Source organism: Nothobranchius furzeri, chromosome 16 (genome assembly GCF_043380555.1).
Source record: "Nothobranchius furzeri strain GRZ-AD chromosome 16, NfurGRZ-RIMD1, whole genome shotgun sequence".
Lineage (NCBI taxonomy): Eukaryota > Metazoa > Chordata > Actinopteri > Cyprinodontiformes > Nothobranchiidae > Nothobranchius > Nothobranchius furzeri.
Window position 1 is genome coordinate 36,430,502 of NC_091756.1, and position 23,738 is coordinate 36,454,239.

General features: G+C 45.0%; 1 protein-coding gene across 7 annotated transcripts in view; it reads left to right on the plus strand.

Moving 5' to 3' along the window:
- LOC107387904 (protocadherin-15) overlaps nucleotides 1-23,738 on the plus strand; it is a 514,972-nt gene that overhangs the window by 74,809 nt on the left and 416,425 nt on the right. For all 7 annotated transcript variants that reach the window (XR_011516897.1, XM_054749198.2, XM_054749199.2 and 4 more), the window contains exons 3-4: nucleotides 20,740-20,754; nucleotides 21,250-21,315. Coding sequence is in view for 6 of the 7 variants with exons in the window: in XM_054749198.2 (XP_054605173.2) it covers nucleotides 20,740-20,754; nucleotides 21,250-21,315 (81 nt within the window). In the remaining variant the exon portion in view is untranslated. The remainder of the gene's footprint in view (nucleotides 1-20,739; nucleotides 20,755-21,249; nucleotides 21,316-23,738) is intronic.

The window sequence follows — 23,738 nt, forward strand, 5'->3', positions numbered from 1 at the left end:
TGCATTGTCGGTCACACTACGTCACCAGCACATGAGGGGACTCTCTGGGTTCCCCCCCCCCCCCCAAAAAAAATTATAGAAACAAAACTTTATTGACAGCGAGATCAAGGCACTGGGGAGTGGGCCGGGAAGAGGGAAGTCTGGGCCTCTCGACAGTTGCCTCCACGACCCGACTCCGGATAAGCGGAAGAAAATGGATGGATGGATGGAGGCACTGGCTGCTGAAGTGCAAATAAACCAAACAAGTTGCAGATCTTATAAACACTGTTGAGACAGAGGAGAGGTCCCCATCAGGAATAAATGAAAATTTTAATAAAATAAATCGTAGAGTAACAGGTTGTCATTTACATTTCACTTTATTTTTTATTCTTTGTTTTTCACATAACCTGTCTGGCTGTGAAGCAAACAGAATTAATGTCTGAATGCTGGTGACAAGCCTTACATATTTACTCTCAGGTGGAGCATCAAAGCTTCTGCTTTTAATGTCACGCCTGATACTTAAAACTTTATTATTGTTTTTTGAATGCTTTATAATTCTCACCAGACAGACAGAGGTGAAAGAGAAAGGAAGAAGGGGTGGGGGTGGGGGGGTGGGGGGGTGGGGGGGACTGGAATCAGGTCTATGTGGTTTGTCTGTTGCTACACAAAATGTCCCAAATCACAGCAAAGCTCCAGAAGGATCTCCTTCAGGATTCAGATTAGTGCGCTCACTGAGAACGCATCCCCTCTGGACTCTGGAGTCTCTGCCAAATTCTTCATGTCTTGTTACAAAGATTGTTGGTCACAGGTATCTTTTATAGTTTTAGCGCCAGCTAAACGACAGCTGTTTTTCAACCAAAATAATTATTTAAAGGGTAAAATAATTTGTGGATGGGGAACGTATGGACAACAGAAACCTTCAGTAACGCGGTTCCCTCCTTTTACCTATTTATGCTATTTTCTTATATTTATGTTCTTTTCCACACACACGTACAAAATGATGAATACCACACAATACGTAAATTAGTTCCTACACACAAAATACGCTCAGATCTGTGCAACAGTACGGTTGATAAATGAGGGCCCTGGTCTTTGTAATATTATCATCCATACTTTAGCATTTTGTAGGCAACACTTAAGTGATATTTCATGCAGATGTTATTAAATATTTTTTTAAACAGTTGCTTTTCTCCACTGAACACCAAGCTTCTTCCTCACCTTGTGAGGATGAACTTTCAATTCAATCCTGCTCATGAAATTCAACGTCATAAAAAATATAAAAAGTTGTACCATTTGTGGACTAAAATATGTTATAATTTGTTACAAGATGACGTTTTTAGATATCGATCAACACGGACGTCTTGAGATAATTACTGTTTCTACTTTGTTCTTGCACATTTTCTGGAGTTCACCATCATTGGGTTTTCCCTTTCCCAATGCAGACTCTTGACAAAGTAAGCCAAGCAAATATATATATAACAGATGGTAACAAGCAGAATGCAGTCAAGTACAACTTGAACAAATTAGATAATTTCTTCACAATGTGGCATGAATCAAGAAGAGTTCTTAAAAACTTTGGAAAGTGCTTTTAACTCAGACAGAAAATGTTAAATCAGAAAGTTAGCAGCTGCTTCAGAGATAATTAATTTCTTCCCTAATTGGATGCAGATTTATGCTAATTGGTGATCTCAGCACTGGTGGTTAGAATCATACATTTTCTACATTTAGTCAATGTAGAAAGGTTTATACACATAAAGTATGGAGTTATTGATTGATGGATCAATGGAACCAATCTTATTTTTCCTCCTTTTTTCAAATGCATTCATTAAAACCAGCTTTCACCTTCTTATTCTTTTGTCAATATGAAGTCTTATCTTGAGCTTTGATTAAACTCAAACAGACACTTTCTGCATAGTTTATGGATGCAGGTGTGGTTGTCACAGTACTTGTGATGTAAAACCAAGACTCATGAATCTTCTGAAGTAAGACGAACATGTATTTTGGAAAGAAATGTAAGACTTTTTTCTTTCTGTATTTTAGGCCCTTTTATAACATTTTACTGTATTAGGAAATTTGAGCCACTTCTCTTTAACTGCAACAAATAACTCCCCAAAACATGCATTACAGTAAGTATGTAACAATATGTCTAATCCTGCTTGAGTACGCACCTTGGCTTTGATGTCACGGTTCGGTTCGTTCTCGGCGCGATTAGGCAACAAAGTAAGAAAGAAAAAAAAAGGGGTTCCTTTGTACAATCTGATAAAGCTTAAATGGTGTTTAAAATAAAACATTACTTGTAGTAAATTCTGCAACAAAATTTCAGATTATAGAAAAATGTATAGCATAAAAATAAATAATTAATAACAGTTAGTGTTTTCTCTATGGAAAACTGTAAGATGAATACAGCTGTAACTGAAAGAGCTGAACTATTGGAAAACAGAAGCATTTTCTATCTTCAGGAAATTAACTTCCTGTATTTCTTTAAATGCAACATCAAGAGTTCCAGCTTGCAGCCTTGTTCGGGTTCATTCAACTTTCATGTTTTTTATATTAATTTGTCCACATTATCTGCTGAAAGGACAGATCTGTTTGCATCTGTCTAGTTTCACAGCCATTCACTTACAATCTCCCAGTGCTGACACCAGTCTAAGTTCACCAAATGGGACAGGTTTTTGGATGCAGCCCCTGAATTTGGATCCCACTTGTGGCTAAGGGCTAATGTCTTAAACATAGTTACACCTTTGTGTGGAAACTCGGTATGCATCTGTAAAGCTGGGTGGACACTGTGCGTCTTTTTCACTCGTGGCACTCAGCTTCAGCTCAAACTGTACAACTTCCTCGCAGAGCAGATCTCACGAGTCATGTGCTCACACTGTACAACCCAGTTCTCGGATGCAACCTGATTGCTCAGACTGTACATCTGTTAGCAACACGTCGGACCTGAAAACATGCTAAAAACAGCAGTTTTTACACAACACATCAGACTTTTTTTGTGTTGTTTTACCTGTTGTCCTTCAGGAGTGCTGCAGGAGGACACACAGGGATTTATGGGGGTTGAATGAGGAAAACAAAATAAAGAAAGTAAATCTGTGTTTTGTGATCAGTTTAATTTGACATGAACATGACAGACACACTTTCTTGACAATCCTTGTCATTGTGTGTAAAAGACGTGTAGAAATAAAGACGAACAACGTGTGTTATTAGGGAAATAGCGGGCGAGCGGTGTTGATGCATGATTACGCATGCGCCGTGAGCGATTCTAGTACTTTTTGGGTCACAGACGCTCGCTGTGCCGCTTCAACCCTCACGAGAAACGAGCAAAATATCAAACACTCCAGAAGTCCGTGCGAGCTCACGATTGCTGATCGGTAGCTGTTCACGTGGTGTTAATCGCCTCTCGTAACCCCCTGTATACTACACGACGCTCAGCGCAAAACTCACCCCGATCTTATGGATTCTCGCACGAGTAGAAAATCGGCTCAAAAAAGTGAAAAAGTCGCACAGTATACGCCCGGCTTAACAAACAGAACGCTTCATGTACCCTGGGCTCAAACTACATGCAGGCTTCTGGGGGAGCTTGATAAACATGCAGTGTGAGCAGGGGTGGGTCGGGGGGGGTCAGATCACCTCTGTTAAATTTCATTGAAAGCCAATTTTTTTGGCCCCCCATGGGTGTGTTAGTTTAGGGTTTTCAGGCGAGCCCATCACATTTTCAAGGGAGCCGGCCTCTCCTAGTTCCATCTTAATTCAAACTCTGCATGTACTGTTACCATCCATCCATTCATCCATCCATCCATCCATTTTTGGCCACTTATGCTAGGTCGCGTCACGGGGGCAGTAGCCTAAGCAGGGAGGCCCTGACTTCCCTCTCCCAAGCCACTTGGACCAGCTCCTCCAGGGGAATCCTAAGGCATTCTCTGACCAGCCATGAGACACATTCTCTCCAGCATGTCCTGGGCCTTCCTTTAGACCTTCTCCCGGTTGGACGTGCCCGGAAAACCTCACCATGGAGTCATCCAGTAGGCATCCTTACCAGATGCTCAAGCCACCTCAACTGGCTCCTCTCGAGGTGAGGAGCAGTGGGTCTACTCCGAGCCCCTCCCAGATGATCGAGCTTCTCACCCTTGTAGCGTGGTTAATCTTCATACTAGGATTTAACATCATGGTGTCTGGGGGTACCCTGGGTGTGAGAGAAGAAAACCCAGATTCATACGGTCGAATTAGAGAGTGCTGCAGAGAGAACACAGCCACGTTTAGAGTCAAACAAAGACATGTGACTAACAAGAGAAACATTATCCATCCTGAAGACTGAAACCAAGAATGTTTTAGGCCGTAGACAGGTGCAGGCTTACGAGGGTCCGGAGCAGATGGGCTTCCTGGAGGGCCCCCGGTCGACACACAGGTGCGTTCAGAGAGATCAGGGTCAACCAGTAGAGTTACAGGGCGACATTCGACCCCCCTTTTGGTAGGTAAGTCACCCACCTGAAGTTTAGAGGCCATCAGCGCTTGCTGCAGTGGAGTAAGGTCAGTGATTGCATACCCACCGCAGAGTACTGGGCTTCCGCCGGAGTCTCTGTGCCACCATCAAGTCTCCCTGCGACAGGGTATCTGCTGCAGGGAACACAGAGGCTCTGTGGGAATCACTGATCTTAGAGGTACTGGTTTCCCCCATCAGTCCGGAGCAAATACGGCCAACAACACCTGAAAGAGAAATGACACGAGCACAGGATAGATCATGCAGCTCTGGAACTGAGTCAAATCCCTGTGAAAGATGTTGAAACGCTTTTGGGTCAGAAGGGTGCAACATCATCCTGCTGATAGCAGGATGCTGGACCTGAAGACTGACAAGGTCATTTACAGAAAAGTCAAGTTGAACAGACACAAACCCCTCAGATGGTTGTAAGATGGAGTCATCATCAGGGGGCCACAACGGTTTGAGGGACCATGATGTGTCCACCTGTTTACCTTGAGTGGCAAGTGGGTCTGTCAAGTTGTTGAGATGGCCGTTAAGGAAGTTCTCTGGCGGAAGTCGAGATTCAAAGCTGAGTGTTTGTGGTGGCAACATTTCTGAACCAGGTGGTGAACATGGTGTTCCCACCTACTCAGAGTCACCAACTGTGAGACAGAGGAAATCAGGAGGCGGGGCCACGGGCAGGTTCTGCAACCCCTGACCTGAGGACCATCTCCTCCACGACAGGGTGGACCTGTAATTCGTCCGTTGTGGATGAACCGGTCCCCAGATTAGCAGGTACAGGTTTTCCTGATTCCTGAAGGAGAGACTCCTCTGTTTGCAGAATTTGTTCTGGAAGCAGATCAATATCAGAGAGATTTAAATTTTGTACAACATCACATTGCTGTGAAATTATGTCAGGCTTGTTTTGTTTTGTTAATCCAGAGGGAAAAAAGGAAAAGCATACACTTTAAGATAACTTGGACTTTTAACTACTACTAAATATTGTAATGTTAATAAAACGTTGGATGTTGCAATAATAATCTTTATGTCCCTCAGTGAAGGGACTCATTCATTGTTTATCCCGCAGACCTTTGATAAACACAGACACAGCCAGCGTTGTCCAGGTGCCCCGCTGAGTCACACCATCAGCATGAATATTTTATGGTAACTCTAGCATGTGTGAGTTTGCAAATGGAGACCGGCATTCGAGCTCATTTGTGTATACTGGATTAAGTGATGTGAACTCAGTGTGTTACGTGTGTGTCATGGAGATGGTTGCTATGCTGCGTTTTTCATAGTATTGAGACAACAAACTCATTCTGAGCAAGCTCCAGTCCATCGAGTCTCCGGTGATTACTCTGTCCCCTGGCTGTCGTCGAGTCTCTTCTTTTCACTGAGCTTCTACTTTTTTCTGTCACCTCAGGCACCTCCCTGCTTTTTCATTCTGCCCTCCTAATGCAAACAGGATTTGAATAATAAATACAAAGGTGAAGTACTGAGGTTTACATGGAGGGAAAATGATTGGAAAATGCATTTGAGAATTAAAGCATTTCACATTATTTTTCACACCTTGTCTGCTTCAACCTTCCTCTTTGTGTGACATTATTCATTACCTCTACAGAGTATGGTTTCATTTACTTAATCATGTCATAGACTTTTCTTTTTATTCTGAGAAAATTTAAATGGGAAAAAAAAATAAATAGAAGGATGCATCAATGTGAAAACCAAAACAAAAACTTTAGGTTACTATCGTAACCCCGGTTCTCTGAGTAACATGAGTGAGATGTCTCACTATGGGATACGCCCCTCCGCGGATTCCTCAGAAGCACTTATCTCAATACGCCAATCCTGATTGGCCAGTGACCGTGACGTACGCGTCCCCCTGCTACTATAAGTAGCAAGCGTCCCCACGCACGCACTATTCAAGATAAACACCTCTTCTCGCTTCGCCCAGCAAGAAGGGTTGTCTGGTGAGACATCTCACTCATGTTACTCAGAGAACCGGGGTTACGATAGTAACCTAAAGTTCTCTTTCTTAACATTCGTTTCGATGTCTCACTATGGGATATGGAGACTCCCGTATTGCCAGACAGCTTATCCAGCGATCACCAACCTACAGGGATACGTCTTGGCCCGCCAAAGACCCCACACTCAGAATTGTGTGAGTCATTGCAGGGACCGAAACATCAAGCTTATAGAAGCGTGCAAATGCAAGTGGAGAAGCCCAACTTGCTGCAGCACAAATCTCCTGGATTGACAGCCCCCGAAAAAGGGCCCAAGAAGCAGACAGGCCCCTAGTAGAATGGGCCCTGAGCCCAACAGGTGCCTGAATGCCCTGACAGGAGTAAGCCATAGAAATAGCCTCCACAATCCAGTGGGAAAGCCGCTGCTTTGTGACGGGTTTCCCCTTACGAGGCCCACCCCATGACACAAAAAGCTGGTCCCCCCTGCGAAGGTTCTCCGTCCGATTCACATACTCCTTGAGCGCGCGAATCGGACACAGCTTGTGCAACCGCTCCTCCCCAGGAGAGGAGAAGGGCGGTGGGTAGAAAGCTGTGAGGATAATAGGAGAAAAGGAGCCCACCACCTTAGGCACAAAGGCAGGGTTGGGCTTCAAGGACACCTTGATGTCACCTGGTGCAAACTGGGTGCAGGATGGGTGCACAGAGAGAGCCTGTAAGTCACTAACTCGCTTTGCAGATACCAAAGCCAGGAGTAGCACCACCTTAAGAGACAGGATCTTAAGGTCCAGGCCGTCCATAGGTTCAAATGGAGGCCCGGAGAGGGCCGACAGCACCAAGGACAGATCCCATGAGGGCACCAGGGGTCGGGACACAGGGAGAAGCCTGCGCGCGCCCCTCATGAAGCTACACACCAGGGGGTGTTGACCTGCCAATTTCCTCCCAAAACCCAAGTGTCGGGCGGAAATGGCTGCTAGGTACACTTTAATGGTGGAGAAAGCCTTCTTCCCATCCAACAAGCCTTGCAGGAAAGACAGAATGACGTTCATCGGGCATTGGAAGGGTGAGACCTCCCTGCCCTGACACAGGCTTCAAACACCCTCCATTTACAGTCATATAGGGACCTAGTGGAGGGGGCCCTAGCATTCTGAATGGTTCGAATGACTGCCTGGGGCAGCTCTGCTGACACTAGCCCACACCCCTCAGGGGCCAGGCCCACAGGGCCAGCCGTTCTGGATGAGGGTGGAAGATCGAGCCACCCGCTTGGGACACCAGGTCCCTGCGAAGCGGCAGTTTCCAAGGTTGGCCCTCCAGGAGCTGGAAAATGTCCGCCACCCAATGCATGGCTGGCCAGTATGGGGCCACCAGAATGAGAGTGTGGCGCTGGGTTCGTACCCTCAGCAAGGTGGGTGGTATCAGGGCCACTGGGGGAAAAGCGTAAAGCAGTCCCCGTGGCCAGTCGTGCGCCAGCGCGTCCACGCCGAGTGGAGCGTCTCGGTCGCGCAGGGAGAAGAACAGAGGACACTGAGCATTCTCCTTGGAGGCAAAAAGATCCACTACGGCTCTGCCGAACCGGATCCAAATCTGTTCCAACACTGCTGGATGCAGGCTCCAATCCCCGTACAGGGGTGTCCCTCTGGACAACAGATCCGCCCCCCGATTCAGAACACCCGGGACATGGGTGGCTCTGATTGAGAGGAGATGCCTGCTGCACCATAGGATCAGTCTGCGTGCCAGCGTGTGTAACCGCACGGAGCGCAGCCCCCCCTGGCGGTTTATATAAGCCACAGTCGTGGTGTTGTCTGTTCTCACCAGGACATGATGGCCGGAGAGAAAAGGCAGGAAGCGCCTCAGGGCTAGAAAGACCGCGAGGAGTTCCAGATAATTTATGTGTGTCCCCCAGAGCTCTCTGCTCCACACACCCCTGACAGAGCGACCCTCCAGGAGCCCCCCCCCCCAACCTGACAGGCTCGCATCTGTCGTGACCACTTTCCTCACGAGAACCAACCCCAAAGGCACCCCCTGTGCCAAGAGGGAGGGGTGACGCCAACAGCGGAGCGCCGCGACGCACGCTGCAGAGACCGTCACCCTGCGCGCTCTGTGGCGCACTGGAGAGAAACCCAGAGAAGCCACCCAGCGTTGAAAATCTCTCATGTGTAGACGGCCGAGTGGTACCACTGAAATAGCCGACGCCATGAGACCCAAAAGCCTGAGGCATAACGCAAACCGCACCGAACTGTGTAGGCGGAAGCGCGCCAGGCAGAGCGAGAGCGCGTTCACGCGCGGTGTCGAGAGACGGGCCGTGAACGCCCCTGAGTCCAGATTCAGACCTAGAAAGGTTATTTTCTGGGAGGGGAGTAAAGCGCTTTTCTGCCAGTTTATTCTGAAACCCAGACCACACAAGTGATGGATCACAACCAGCGTGTTTGACGCTGCCTCCTCTCTGGACCGTGCCAGCAGGAGCCAGTCGTCTAAATACGTGGCCAGCCGAATGCCCCTCCCTCTCAGAGGGGCGATCGCTGCCTCCGTACACCTGACAAACACCCTCGGGCTCAGCGAGAGGCCGAATGGGAGCACGGTGTATTCATAACACACTCCCTGAAAGGCAAACCTCAGAAATTTCCTGTGTGGAGGGTACACGGGAATATGAAAGTATGCGTCCCTCAGGTCGATTGAGGTGAACCAGTCGTTCTGGTGAATCAGACGCAAAAGGGATGAGAGCGTGAGCATTTTGAATCTGTACTTTCTGAGGCATCGGTTCAGGGCCCTCAGATCCAGGATCGGGCGAATCCCGGTCCCTCCCCGTTTCGGGACCAGGAAGTACCTGGAGTAGAAACCGCTCTGAGACCGATCGGGAGGCACAATGCATATCGCTCCCTTCTCCAGCAGGGAGGAGATTTCTCCCTGAAGGATGTGAGCTGACGTCCCCTGGGCGTGGGAGAACACTACGCCGGAGAATCGAGGAGGAACAGAAGCGAATTGGAGCCTGTAACCTCTCGAAATAGTTCTCAGCACCCAATGTGAAGCAGAAACCGCTGTCCATTCCTCCATGTGAGTGGAGAGCGGTGACACAGCCGTGACACACGGAGCAGCAGCTCCCTCCAGAGGTTGTGGGGCAGCGGTGCTCGTGGCAACCACTGCGCATGCGCGGGGGCTTTGTGCTTTGACGGCCCAGGCGTACGGGGACGACCCGTGACTGGCGGATGAGTCCGCCAGGGGCCGCCCACGCCTGGAAATGCTCATGGGCAACATTTTTATTGATTTTTGCTGCGCCCTTGACATTTTGTCTGGATGCGGCAGCGAACTTTTTAATGCTCCTTGAGCGTGACATGTTTGTGAAAAACAATGTGAGTGCTTGTGACGTGTGTTTTGAGCCGGCACAGCCGGCTGCACGTCCTGGCCCCACCCTGAACCGCTCAGGGACTCTGCCGGAGGGGTTCCGTGAGGGGGGGGAGAAGGCACCATGGCAACATCGAACAGGAGGAGCTGGCGAACGGGGAACTGCCAGCTGCAGCGTCTGGAGGGAAAGAACTCCGTCAGGCTGCCCACTTCTTCCTCCTCACCTGCTGCCCGCCGGGTCGGGTGGGTTGTCCCGGCGGCGGAGCGGCTTGGTTGCCGGATCTCTGAGGACAAACTGGTCGAGGCGCTGAACCCGAAGGAGCTGGTTGGACAGCTTGAGGCTTCGGGCGCTTTGGGATCCAGAACTGAGGCTGGGCTCGGACAGCCGCCTGAGGAAGGTTCGGCCGAGCCGGCAGCGCCGGTGAGGGCTTACGGGGAAGGCAGAGATGAAGGGCTTCATCCTCTTTCTTTTTGGCCTCACACCGTTGCTGCATTGATGCCAGGGCAGAGCCAAAAATGCCTTCAGGCACGATTGGCATGTCCAAAATGCCCTCCTTCTCTCTATCAGAGAGGTTGGAGAGGTTCAGCCATCGTGCACGTTCTTGAAGCACCATCATGCCCATAGCTTTTCCCGTGGCCTGGACCGCGCAGCGCTGCACACGCAGGCAGATGTCGGTCAGTACGGTGATTTCCTCCCACACCTCCGGGTCCGGCTTCGTATTCATGTCCTCACAGAGCTCGGCTTGGTACGCCGAGAGCATGGAGGAGACATTCAAAGCTCGGGCAGAGATGGCGGCAGCCTTGTACGCCCTCTCGTTCAGCACCGACTGGAAGCGGTCCGCCTTCGCGGGGAGAGCGGGAGGCCTGGAGGAAGTTGCCGAGAGCCGTGGGTGCAGGTGGGCTGCAACCAGCGGTTCCATCGGCGGCATGCGAAGCATGCCAGCCTTCTCCATCCCCTCGAAGTCCAGCGAGGAGGCTCCTTGGACAGGAGACCTGGAGCTGAAAGGGTGTTTGTCCCAGGAGGACCTCACTTCTTGGAGAAGCTCCGGGAAGGAGGGGCTTTGCCGCTCTTGTGGCCTGAGGCAGCTTCTTTCCCTCGTAGCGGGATCTGACAGCCTCAGTGACCATGGTGGGCCAAGGGATGTTGAGCCTGGTCACAGCGCGTCGGCAGACTGACTGCATGTCCAGGTGGGCGGCCGGGGAAGCCGCTCCATCCCTGGGAGAGGACGGAAAGCTAGGCATGGAGGCCTGAGCGATGGGGAGAAAAACGTCGTCATCCTCGTCCTCCTCTGAAATGAGGAGTTCCGAGGTGCCCCCGTCGTCTCAGTAGTCCAACTCCAACACGTCCTCGACGGGGTGGCTCGGACCGGCCGGTTCGAGCTGTGAGCCCCAGCTGAGTTCGGCACACGGTTCCGGCTCCGGGAGGACATGTTCGCTGGCGTCCCCAGGCGGTGGCCCAGGGGCCGGCAGGCAAGGGTCCTTCCCCGACAGGCTAGCTTGGCACGCTAGCCGCCGGCGAAGGCTCTTCAGGGTGAAGCAAGCACAGCTCTCACATGACCCGGGGACTTCCAATGCCAGCTGGGCGTGTTCCAGCCCGAGGCAGCTCGAGCAGACCTTGTGCGGGTCTGTGCTTGAGATTTTGTTCCCACAGGTACAGAGGCGAGCTCCTGCGCCGTCGACTCCTCTGGTGGGAGGAGCGGCTTCCATGAAGGCTAACTGGTGTGTTAGCAGAGAACGAACAGATGCACTGGAGTGTGAAGCTGCTCGTTATGCCCCGAGCCTATGGTGAAGGCCAGGACAGAAGGACAGTAAGTTAACGTTCGGCGACGGAGAGAATATTAGAAGGCTCCGTCTGTGAACAGTTGAGCTAACTTACCTCAGAGATAAGCGACCACCGAAGCGAGAAGAGGTGATTGAATAGTGCGTGCGTGGGGACGCTTGCTACTTATAGTAGCAGGGGGACGCGTACGTCACGGTCACTGGCCAATCAGGATTGGCGTATTGAGATAAGTGCTTCTGAGGAATCCGCGGAGGGGCGTATCCCATAGTGAGACATCGAAACGAATGTTAAGAAAGAGAACCTGCGATTTCTGAGAAATTAAGAGGCTGTACAAGCTGTAGGGGTTCATTTATTAGCTGAAGAGATACTCCTTAAACTGTGTCAGTGCTGTTAACCCTTCTTCTCCATGTGCTGTCTGTCACTGCAGGGAGAAATAAACCCCCTTTTCTATCAGATTTATCTGCTAACTAAAAAAAAATTCATGTAAAAGTGAAAAAGAGAACACAGGTTTTTAAATTTACATACATATAGGATTTGGTTTTAATTTAGCTCTCTACCTGTTTTCCCACATCGTCTTAAATTTAATGTGATTTGAAATGTCTCAGTGTTCATCTGCCACTTAATGTTACAACCCACTTTCATCCCATTTAATTCTCATTATTTGAGAGGGAAATTGGGCTGACAGGTAGCAAGGGGGAAGCAGATGAGAAGAGACAGGAAAGGAAAGAAACCAAAGGGAGAGAAAGAAGGCCCATAGAGAAGAAATGGCTGCTTAGTAATATATGAGGAGCATCGGCTTACACTGAAGGATAAAAAGGCAGTCAAGCACTGGATACACATCTGTCATCTGCTGAGCCCCAACACACAGGCCAGCTGGTGAAGTGTGATGTAACTACTGACTATTGTTATATGGCTTCTGCTAACTCCACATGCACGTTTAGGAGAAGTTCACACAAGGCATGGGAAATTCTGAGTAAAGAATTTACTAAATGCTTTTTAACTTAGATATACATTTAGGAATCCTTCATAATGAGCCTCTCAAGTGCAAAAACACTCAAATCAGTAAAACATAACTCGGTTCCTTTTTAACACAGTGCAGTGATAAAATAGTTGTTTACCATGAAACGGACATGTTTCGGCTAGCGACTTCAACCATCATCAGAGCTCGCCGATAAACGGAAGTGACTTCACCAACACCAGCGAGCTCTGATGATAGCTAGAGTCGCTAGCCGAAACATGTCAGTTTCAAGGTAGAGTTCATTTTGACAAGAAAATTTATTTTAAATTTATTCTTAGTCTTTTGACTAAAAGTCTTTTTAATTTTAATCACAATTTAGTCCAGTTTGCTTTAGTCTAATTGTAGTCGACTAAAATTGACATTTCAGAATTTGGATCTATAAAACAATTTATAAATAATTGTTTCTGTAACAATAATTATTGGAAAATACCAAAATAAACACTGACCAATTCAATTCACTTTTATTTATATAGCGCCAAATCACGACAAGAGTCGTCTCAAGGCACTTCACATAATAAACATTCCAATTCAGGTCAGTTCATTAAGCCAATCAGAAATAATGTTTCCTATATAAGGAACCCAGCAAATTGCATTGACACTAGTCAGTGACTTTACAGCAATCCTCATACTAAGCAAGCATAAAGCGACAGTGGAGAGGAAAACTCCCTTTTAACAGGAAGAAACCTCCAGAGAATCCTGGCTCAGTATAAGCAGCCATCCTCCACGACTCACTGGGGATCGAGAAGACAGAGCAGGCACACACACACACACACACACACACACACACACACACACACACACACACACACACACACACACACACACACACACACACACACACACACACACACACACACACACACACACACAAGGAAAAGTAATGTGTCTATAGTTATATTGCGATTTCTTAGTATATTTTCTATTTGGTGAGAGATAAACTTTATTGTATTTATCCTAGTGGATCTATAATTAAACGGATAAACTAGCAGTAGCACATCCAACGTCAAGGAAAGCAAAAAGTTATTATCAGGAGAGGGAGAATGTTTAAGTGGTTAGCAGCAGTGTGCTAGACGATGGCCCCCTCCATGAGGCCACCACAGCTCAGCAGAACATCATTGTAGCTTCTTCTGGGGAGAAAAAGACTTAAGAGAGAAAATAAAGTTAACAGCTGAAATTGCAGAAAATAATACAGTTAAAGAGCAGATTGTAGAAGAAAGTAGTAGAGTGTGAAAAGTGGTCAGTGTATCCTCCAGCTGTCTAAGCCTATAGCAGCATAACTACAGAGATAACTCTGGATAACCTAGCCTTTTAGAAGGAGGCACGTTTGAGGCAGGGCAAGGGAGAGCCGTCTTTACCGACTGTACACTCCACCTCCCTCTACTCCCCCACTTGTCCAGATTTAGGCTAACATCAGATTTTAACCATAGGCCCTATCAAATAAAAATGTTTTAAGCCTAGTCTTAAAAGTAGACAAGGTGTCTGCCTCACGGACTAAAGCTGGGAGCTGGTTCCACAGGAGAGGAGCCTGACAACTAAAAGATCTGCCTCCCATCCTAATTTTAGATATTCTGGGAACCACCAGTAAACCTGCAGTCTGAGAGCGAAGTGCTCGGTTAGGAACATATGGAACAATCAGATCACTGATGTATGATGGAGCTAGATTATTAAGAGCTTTATATGTGAGAAGAAGGATCTTAAAATCTATTCTGAATTTAACAGGTAGCCAATGTAGGGAAGCTAAGACAGGAGAGATATGATCTCTCTTTTTAATTCTCATCAGAACTCTAGCTGCAGCATTTTGGACAAGCTGAAGACTTTTAACTACATTCTGTGGACTTCCTGAGAGTAATTACTTACAGTAATCCAGTCTTGATGTAATAAATGCATGAACTAGTTTTTCAGCATCACTCCTGGAAAGGATGCTTCTAATCTTAGCAATATTCCGAAGGTGGAAAAAGGAAATCCTACAAACCTGTTTAACCTGGGATTCGAATGACATGTCCTGGTCAAAGATAACACCAAGGTTCCTTACTTTGTTCTCAGAGATTAATGTAATGCCATTCAGGTCAGGTGATTGACTAAGCAATTTCCTTTTCTGGATTTCTGGTCCAAAGATGAGAACTTCTGTCTTGTCTTGATTTAAAAGCTAAAAGTTTAGAGTCATCCAATTTTTTATGTCCTCAAGACAAGCCTGTAATCTACCCAACTGATTAGGTTCATCAGGGTTAATGGATAAATATAACTGAGTATCGTCAGCATAACAGTGGAAGTTTATCCCATGTCGTCTACTGATTTTACCAATTGGGAGAATATACATTGTAAAAAGAACTGGTCCAAGCACTGAACCCTGTGGCACTCCACAAGTAACCCTGGAGTATGAAGACGATTTGTCGTGTACATTTACAAAATGAAATCTGTCAGACAGGTATGATTTAAACCAGCCTAGCGCTGTTCCTTTGATCCCTACAACATGTTCAAGTCTTTCTAAAAGAACATTGTGATCAACTGTGTCAAAGGCAGCACTGAGATCTAACAAGACTAGAACAGACACAAGATTCTTATCTGAGGCCATGAGAATATCATTTGTAACTCTCACTAACGCAGTTTCAGTGCTGTGATACCCTCTAAAACCAGACTGAAATTCCTCAAACAGAGCATTCGTGTTTAAATAATCACATACTTGGATGGCTTCCATTTTCTCCAGGACTTTGGATAAAAATGGAAGGTTTGATGTTGGTCTATAATTCATTGGGTCATCTGGTTCCAGAGAAGGCTTCTTAAGTGAAGGTTTGATTACAGCAAACCTTAAAATCCTGTGGTACATATCCATTTACTAAGGATAGATTGATTATATCTAGAATGGGGGCAGTAACCAAAGGGAATGCTTCTTTAAATCATTTGGTTGGGATTGGATCCAAAATGCAAGTTAAAGGTTTAGATGAAGCTAATATTTTTGATAAATCTGTGCCCCTCAATTTTAATAAAGTAAATAAATCTGTCGAATGTGCAGTCATATTTGTAAACATTACAGGAAATGACATAATACTATTAGAACATTAAAATATATTACTGCAAAGGTAAACTAAAGGTAAGAAATGTATTCCGGTGTATTTATTAGCTTAGATTGATTGATCAAGATGGAACACCTGCACGTTTCTCCTCAGTAAACCCCCTCTCCCACCCCCCCACTCGCTGCTAATAACAGTGTAACACTTATAACTAAGGGAAAACCAGATGTGTACTCACCAAGCAAATACTTCTCACATTGGCACATCTACTGCTTTTACTCCCAGGTGCGGACATTTCCGCCCTTTAGACATGACTTACCCGCATAAACATCAATATGAAGTCTGGTTAGCGGTAGCTTGTTCAAACAGCGGTCGGCTCTGAACTCTGATTGGTCCTTTTCTCGTCTATTCTATTTGCTGAGCAGTTCTTTTTTTCCAGCTGCCCATCTTTTCCATTTTCTGATTGGATTTTTGTTTCTGTTAATGAAAATGTCCATGTTTTCTCTCAACATTTAAAATGTAATGTTGAAACTGGAAAACAAGACCAAAATCTTCCTCATACTCTTCTTCTGCGGCCCTAGTACCATCATACCCGCATCACTGTGCAACCCCTTCTGACTGAGGTCAGTATAAACCTGGGGAAGGAAAGTATCCCTTGTCTCCTTTTTGCATGACTTACCTCCAGATAAATCCTTTTTAGCACTAATCTATGTTCATATATCGCCCAGGGACTGCTAAATCATCTTTTCACCCCTGCTGGTGAAAACTACAATATAGATGAATGCTGAAATCATCCGTGTCTCTCAGTAGCCGAGGAGAGAGGAGGGAGTGGCTGAAGTGGGCTCATTGTTCTGTAAAGTCTGTTTTCTCTGTGATCAGATATGCATCTTTGGGAGTCTTTACTCTGGTTTTCCCCTATCCTCTTAGCGTTAGCTGGTCTGTTAGGTGACTTGGTTTCATGTATCCTAGCAAGGACGGAGAAATGAAAAAAGGGAATGCCTGAACATTGCCTCTCTTTGCTGTGAGTGACAATTTTAATCCCCAAGCCAAGGTCAATGTGCTTTTTTCCTTCTTCGTATTACTAGTAAGTGTATGATCATATTTAGTGGTGTTTAGCTAATAAAGGAGGACATGATATACAGCATGAAGTTTAACATGACTGTTGCTGTTTTTTTCTTATTCTCTCCTCACATTTGTCCCACACATTTTCCTACCTTGAAGGACAGGGTAGACTACCTGAACCTTCAGACTCTTGCTGTAGGGATTACTCTGCCCTTTTTTCAATAGGCCACTGAACTAAATATTGCCAGTCCAATCTTTCCGGTGGACGGGAGATTCTTCCCGATCTGGTCACAGTCACTTTTGGGTCAGGCTGTTTCAGATCTAGGTCAGGCTCCTCTGGCATAGGGTCAGATCTCTCTGGCATAGGAAGAGTGATGAGTTGAGCCCGGTTTCTTCTGAGGGTCCCCAGCTCTGTTTCCACCTCATAGGATCTTGGAGTCAACACAGGCGCTTGGATGGTTCCAGTAATTTTTGCCTATCGGATCCAAACTCTCTGACCTGTTTTGAGTATCTGCAGCTCTCTCGCTCTGTGTCTTGCTCCATAAGCTTTCTTTTGTTTCTCTTTCAGTCTCATTTATTTTCTATTAAAAGCTTGGAGGTCTGGCCACTGAAGTCTGTGTCTGAGGAGAAACTGGAACTGTAGATCTTAACCTTCTCCCCATAAGAAGTTCTGCTGATGAAAACCCATGAGCTAAAGGGGTTGTCCTGTAAGCCAAGAGGGCTCTTTGATGATCTTGGTTCTTTCCCAGTATCTGTTTCATTGTTCTTACTGCCCTCTCGGCCTCCCCGTTGCTCTGTGGGTATCTGGGGCTACTAGTGACGCGTTGAAAATCATACTCCTGAGCAAAAGCTGCAAACTCAGAAGAGGCAAATTGTGGCCCGTTGTCAGTCACAAGTATTTCAGGAATGCCGAATCTGGCGAAGATGACTTTCAGCCTTTCAACTGTGGTGGCAGTGTTTAAACGCTGGCATGTTAGCTATTTCAATATATTTTGAGATGTAGTCTACCACTACTTGGTAGTGACTTTTCTCCCATTGAAGTAGGTCTGCTGCCACTCTTTGCCATGGTAGTAATGGTAAAGGGGTTGTGAGCAGTGGCTCTGTGTGGTAGTTGGAATGCTGGCTGCACACCTCACATCTCTCAACTAACACTTTGATGTCTCTTGTTAATCCTGGCCACCACATGGACTGCTGTGCTCTTGTGAAGCACTTGTTTATGCCTTGATGTCCATGGTGGATTCGGTTTAACATCTCTTTCTGCATCGGTGCTTGAATAAGGGTTCATTCCCCTTTGAGAAGCATCCCATCAGCGACATGTATGTCAGCTCTGTATGGCCAATACTGCTGTAGACTCTGGAACTGCTGATAAACGTGCTGGCCATCTTTTGTCTGTGCATGTCCTGAGTTGTCTCGGCGTGCCATCTCTGTCCTGCATGTCTTTAATTTGATCCAGTTTTGTTTTTGTAGCAGGTACATGTTCCATAATGTAGTCAATGTACATGTGACATTCTCTTTCCTGTGTGTTGTCCTCAGTTTTTTTTTCCAGTCCTATTGGCGCCCGCAACAAAGTATCAGCAGCCACCAGCTGTAGCACATGTATGATGTTGTACTTGAATCTCATCATCCTTAGCAAGAACCTGAGTAGTCTTGGTGGCAAGTCATGCAGTGAATGGGTGCCCAACAGAGAGATCAAGGGTTTGTGATCAGTGCGTATGGTGAAGTACAACCCCAGGAGATAAGCACTGAGCTGCTCGCACGCCCAGGTTACAGCCAGAGCTTCTTTCTCGATCTGTGCATATAAACTTTCTGTGGTGGTTAGACTTCTGGATAAGTACACCACTGGTCTGAATTCTCCATCTGGCTGTTGCTGCATCAGAACTCCTCCTAGACCGTATGATAATGCATCCGCTGAAACAAGAGTCTCTCTCTTTGAGTTATACTGAGCTAGAACGGTCGTGGAACTCTGTTCTTTCTTCACTGCTTCAAAAGCCATCTTTTGCTCCTCGTCCCATGTCCATACACTGTCATTTTCCAGCAGATCTCTCAACGGTTTTGTGAGGTTGGGCAGGTGGGGGGAGAATTTGCCAGCGTAGTTCGCCATCCCCATAAATCGTCTCACTCTTTCAACATTCTGTGGCGCTGGCATGTCACAAATCTCTTTAATTTTTTCTGGGCCCGCTTCGAGTCGCTGAGCACTGATTTTATGTCCCAGGAACTTCACTTTGGTCACCCCAAACACACATTTTTCATTTAGGGTAAGCCCCGCCCTCTCAAACTCCTTGAGAACCACACACAGTCTGTCATCGTGCTTGGTTTGGTTCTTCCCGAACACCAGGATGTCATCCGCATGACAAAGTGTTCCTGGTATGTAGCCAACAATTTGATTAATTCTCCATTGAAAATGTTCGGGTGCCGATGAGACTCCGAATAGGAGTCGTCTGAAACAATATAGTCCAAAAGAGGTTATGAAAATTGTTACGCTCCGAGTCTTCATGTAAAGGTATTAGCCAAAATCCTGACGTGGCATCCAGCTTTGATCACTCCACTGCTTCATTTAATTTTGCAAGCGTGTCGTCCACAGCTGGGAGTATGTGTCTCTAATGCCGAACGCTCTCATTGAGCTTTGTTAGATGTACACAGATCCTGATGTTTCCGTTAGGTTGTGGTACCACTACCAATCCTGTGCACCACTCAGAAGGTTCATGAATTTGTCAGATCACACCCATCTCTTTCATCCTCAGGAGCTCTGTTTTTACTTTATCCATAAGTGGTAAAGCCACACGTCTAGGTGCTGACAGGGCATACGGCGTGGCTCCCTCAGCTAGCTCTATTTTATAGCTGTCCTGTAGTTTACACAAGTCTGAGAAAACCTTTGGAAAAATTTCTTTAACTTTATTTTCTACTGCTTGAACTGCTGCTACTTGTAATAACTGTAAACTCTGGATGGCTGGAAGGCCTAGCAATATTTATACATTTGATACAATTCAGATCACCTTCAAAACTCTGTCACACACCCAAGGCCATTTCAAGGCATTTTGGGGGCCAAGGCCAAGCAGAACACCCCCCACCCCTATAACTGGGCTCTCCCGCAAGCCTCTGTGTAGTCCATACCCTGTCCAGGAGCATTAAGTATACATTGTTTGTAAAAACACCTCAGACATTACGGACATGTTCTAATGTCAGATGAAAAACAAAAGTGTCGAACACGCTGTCTCATCTGCTTCTTTTCTGAACTCTCAAAAATATGCCAGTCACAAAACTGATTGAAAGCCACTTTTTGTAAATTCTCTTAACGCTTCCATGGAGTCAGTGACAAACGTTCTTTTTCATTGATCCCATCGACTAATCTCACAGCTGAAACAACGCTTTCTTAATAATCTGAAGCTTTAACAATGCTGTAAAACACAAGATATAATCATTTCTTATTAATATTACATTGTTGCAGCACTGAAGCAGCAGAAAAATTTGATTTTGCAATAAATATGCAAAACATTTACATATGAATTGTTTTAGAGCCGTTGTGTTGGATGAATCTGATACTAATGTTAGCTACAAGCTAGGTGTTCTGAAAATGGGTCTCAATGTGGTTTGTGTGGCATTGTCATGTAACAGTGATAATGAAAGGCAGGATAAAAATGTTCACCTTTTCCTTTACTTCATTTTGTTGCCCTGGAATTTCAAGTTGTGCCATATTTAGGAAGCCTATATATATATATATATATATATATATATATATATATATATATATATATATATATATATATATATATATAGCCCCATAGCTACACACTGGTGTGGGGGCTAGGGGTGCGTCAACATAATCGGGACATAGGAGGGGGTGTGCGGCTAAATAAGTTTCCGCTGCACTACAGTAAACAGTGGCAGTTAAAGCTTAAAAGGACTGACATGTTGAGATATGTTTCCACAAAGACGCATGCAATTTGAATAACTTTTTTTTCTACTTAAAACTTGCTTTCAGGATTTTCTGTTTGATGCTGCTCATATTTTATTTCATCGTTTTACCCTGGTTTATATTTTATTAATATTTCTCTTCTGATTTTCCCTTCTTTCCATCTTTCCTCAACCTCTATCTTCACTTTTCCTCCATCCTGGCATGGTTTGGTTATCTCCAACTGCAGATTGGCAATATGAGGGTAAGACTGACTTCTGTTTTCTTCTGTTAAATGTCTTCAGGTTCTGTGCCAGTGTATTCACCATTGCTGACCATGCATAGGTTGTTGTGTTAGATTAAGCTTGTAGTTTCAAACAAAAACAACAACAAATAATATGATTTTAATCTATTTTTACAGTCCTTATCTCCCTTACCTCACCTCGTTTTACACTACATTACATTCCGGTTATAAAATTCATGTGCTCCTTGTTTCCCCCCAATCTATTTCCCCCTCACTGAAGGGAGAAGAATGAAGTTAATAAACTGTAGACTATCTGCAAAGCTCATGCTTTATTTATATGTATGCATTTATTGCTGTTTTTCTTGCAGCACTTGTGTACTCATCACACCTCAGGTCCTTCTGAAATAATTTTCCTCATAAATACAAAGTGTTTATCAAATATCATCCCGAGGCTTCACAATGAAGAAAGAACCAACAAGGAAAAAACAATTTGTTGTTTCTTTCCTTTTATTTCAGAATGTAAACTTTCACGGGCGGGTCCTCCTGCTACCATCGTTGCCATAGATGAAGGAAGCCCCAATGGTAAAGTATCAATTCTATTTTTTATTTGTTTTTATTTTTTGGATGAGTGCTTGTGAGTGACCCTGTTTTCACACTGGAAGCATCAGCGGCGCGGAATGGTTTACTTGTGAGCTTCAATGGGGTCAAGTACACCGGGAGAGTCTTGACCAAGGAGCGGCTTCTCATTTATGCCGTCTGCCATTAAACTAAAACGAACGAAATTATGTTTGATGTCATATATGAAGTTGTTCCTCTCCACTGCCAGTATCAAAGCCATAGAAAACACACTGCTGCACTTCTGGAACAATGCTAGGAATGAATAAGCCGTTAGGTCACTTATATTGAGGTAATCTACATAGATATGAAATTGAAATAATCTTTTATTTAGAAAATTACTTGGAGTTTTACACTAAAACCGTGTGTGATTTCACGTCTAGCCCTATGTTAACTGCAAAAATTGGCGTGTCCAAGAAGCAGCCCACGGCAAAAAATAGAACTTGATCCTTTCTTTAACAGTGCTTCCAAGATACGTCTAAAATTTGCCACACTGCGGCTGGTTTGAAACACCCCGTGGACTATAATGGACTCTGTTTTGAAGCAGATGCTGATACTTCTCGTGTGAAACAGGGGTAAAGGTCCACAGTTCACACAAGATAAAAAGAACTATTTCAACTTTATTTATTTGTTTGATGAGATTTTTTTATAAAATCGTAGGTTTTTTGCATACTTCCATTTGTAGAGAAATGTCCAGTATTAATATGGAAACAAGGCTAGAATGCTCCTGAACATTTTCATTTTGGTTTAGCAGTTTAAGATGGGCAGGGTCATTCTTCATTTTCCAGTAAAGCTTTTGTCCAATGACCCCAGACTCACTTAATGCTGGATCAGAACCTTGGTGCCCTCTACAACCTATCACAGAATTCCAGCTAATTTGCGAAAACATTATTTTCTAGGAAATGCCCGCAACACCCTCACAATAACAAATGACTGTCATAAAAGTTTTGTGCATGCTCAACCGAATGTTCTCTATCATGTGTTTTGTGTTCTTCATACAAGACCTCACTAAGATTCTTCAAATAAGTGTCAGGTTCTGACTGATTTATTTCATTACTTCATAAAAAATTGTTAGGTTTTTATTCTCTGTGAAGAGGCCTGACCATCTCTAATTATCTTCAAGTGAATATTATCATCTTGTATTGTTCATGAATGGAACACACGGCTGTCTCAACAGGTTATGTTGAACAGCAAGAGATGATTGTCTTTCCTTTTTTAGCAGATTCTAAATGACGGTGCATTGCTGGCACTCATTAATTCTCCATTAGTTCTGTGCCAACAGTGTCACTGATGAAGCCCAATCAGTTTGCAGTGGAAACAACCTAAATCACTTGTGTGAGCAGAGCAAAGAAAAGATAAGAGCAAATGTTTTTCATTGAGCCTTTGAGGTGCTGACGAGTGGATTTTGTTACCTTTGGACTGAGCCCGGGTAAGCACTTTCCCCATTTCAGACTTTAATGCCACAGGCTGTTGCTTCTTATTTAATGGAAAGATTGAAAAGAGGGATGGATCTTCTCATTTAAGCCTCAGGATGATGAAGCTTATAAAGTGTCATGCATCAAAATGAATTATGACAATAAACCAGTTGTAATTGATATGAGGTGAAACTATGCACAGTACTTAGGACCAGTGGTTGTGAATTTTTGTGGTAAATTTTCTTTTGATACTTGGATCAAATTTAAATCAATATATTTTAGCAAGAAGAGTGGTGTTTTTCAGAAGAAAAACACCACTTTTGATTCTCTCAGATTGTCCTGTTTATCTCACCGGTTTTACTGAATTGCCTCATCCCTTTTTTTCTCTTTTCTCGTTTTTATTCTTTTTAAATAAACCAAGACAGTTTGTTGATCCCCTTTATTTGATCAGTAGATGAAGAATCTTTAGTGGGTTTGTTGTCCCCAGAGTAAGCGTAGAACCATCCAAACTCATTAGTGACTCCTACCGTAGTTTGATCATTGTAGCATAGACTGTTGAAAGAGATCCAAAGAAGATCCAACATACTGAGTGTTCATTATGTATGTATTTTATTGTGGGTTTAAGGAAAAATTATGTTTGGGTGGACCAGGTGTATTTATTTATTCATTGTATTTCTTTTTACCTTGGTGGGTTTATATTACACTGGGATGCGAGGAAAACTGATATTCAGACAGAAGCAGGTCTGATGAGCTCTCTTGCATCCTCACCGCGTGGGCCTTTAGGTTACAGCACAGATGATCTGTCTTGTTTTTTACGTCAGCTAACCACCAGGTTTCAGATGGTGAGATCTGATCACATGTTTACTGGCACTAAGAACTCCAAACAGGGAGAGAGAGTGTTTTCTTTCATTCACTCCATTTGTAGTAAACACTTATGATTGTTCCGAAGCTATTCATTTTCCTCCTTGTCTTTTG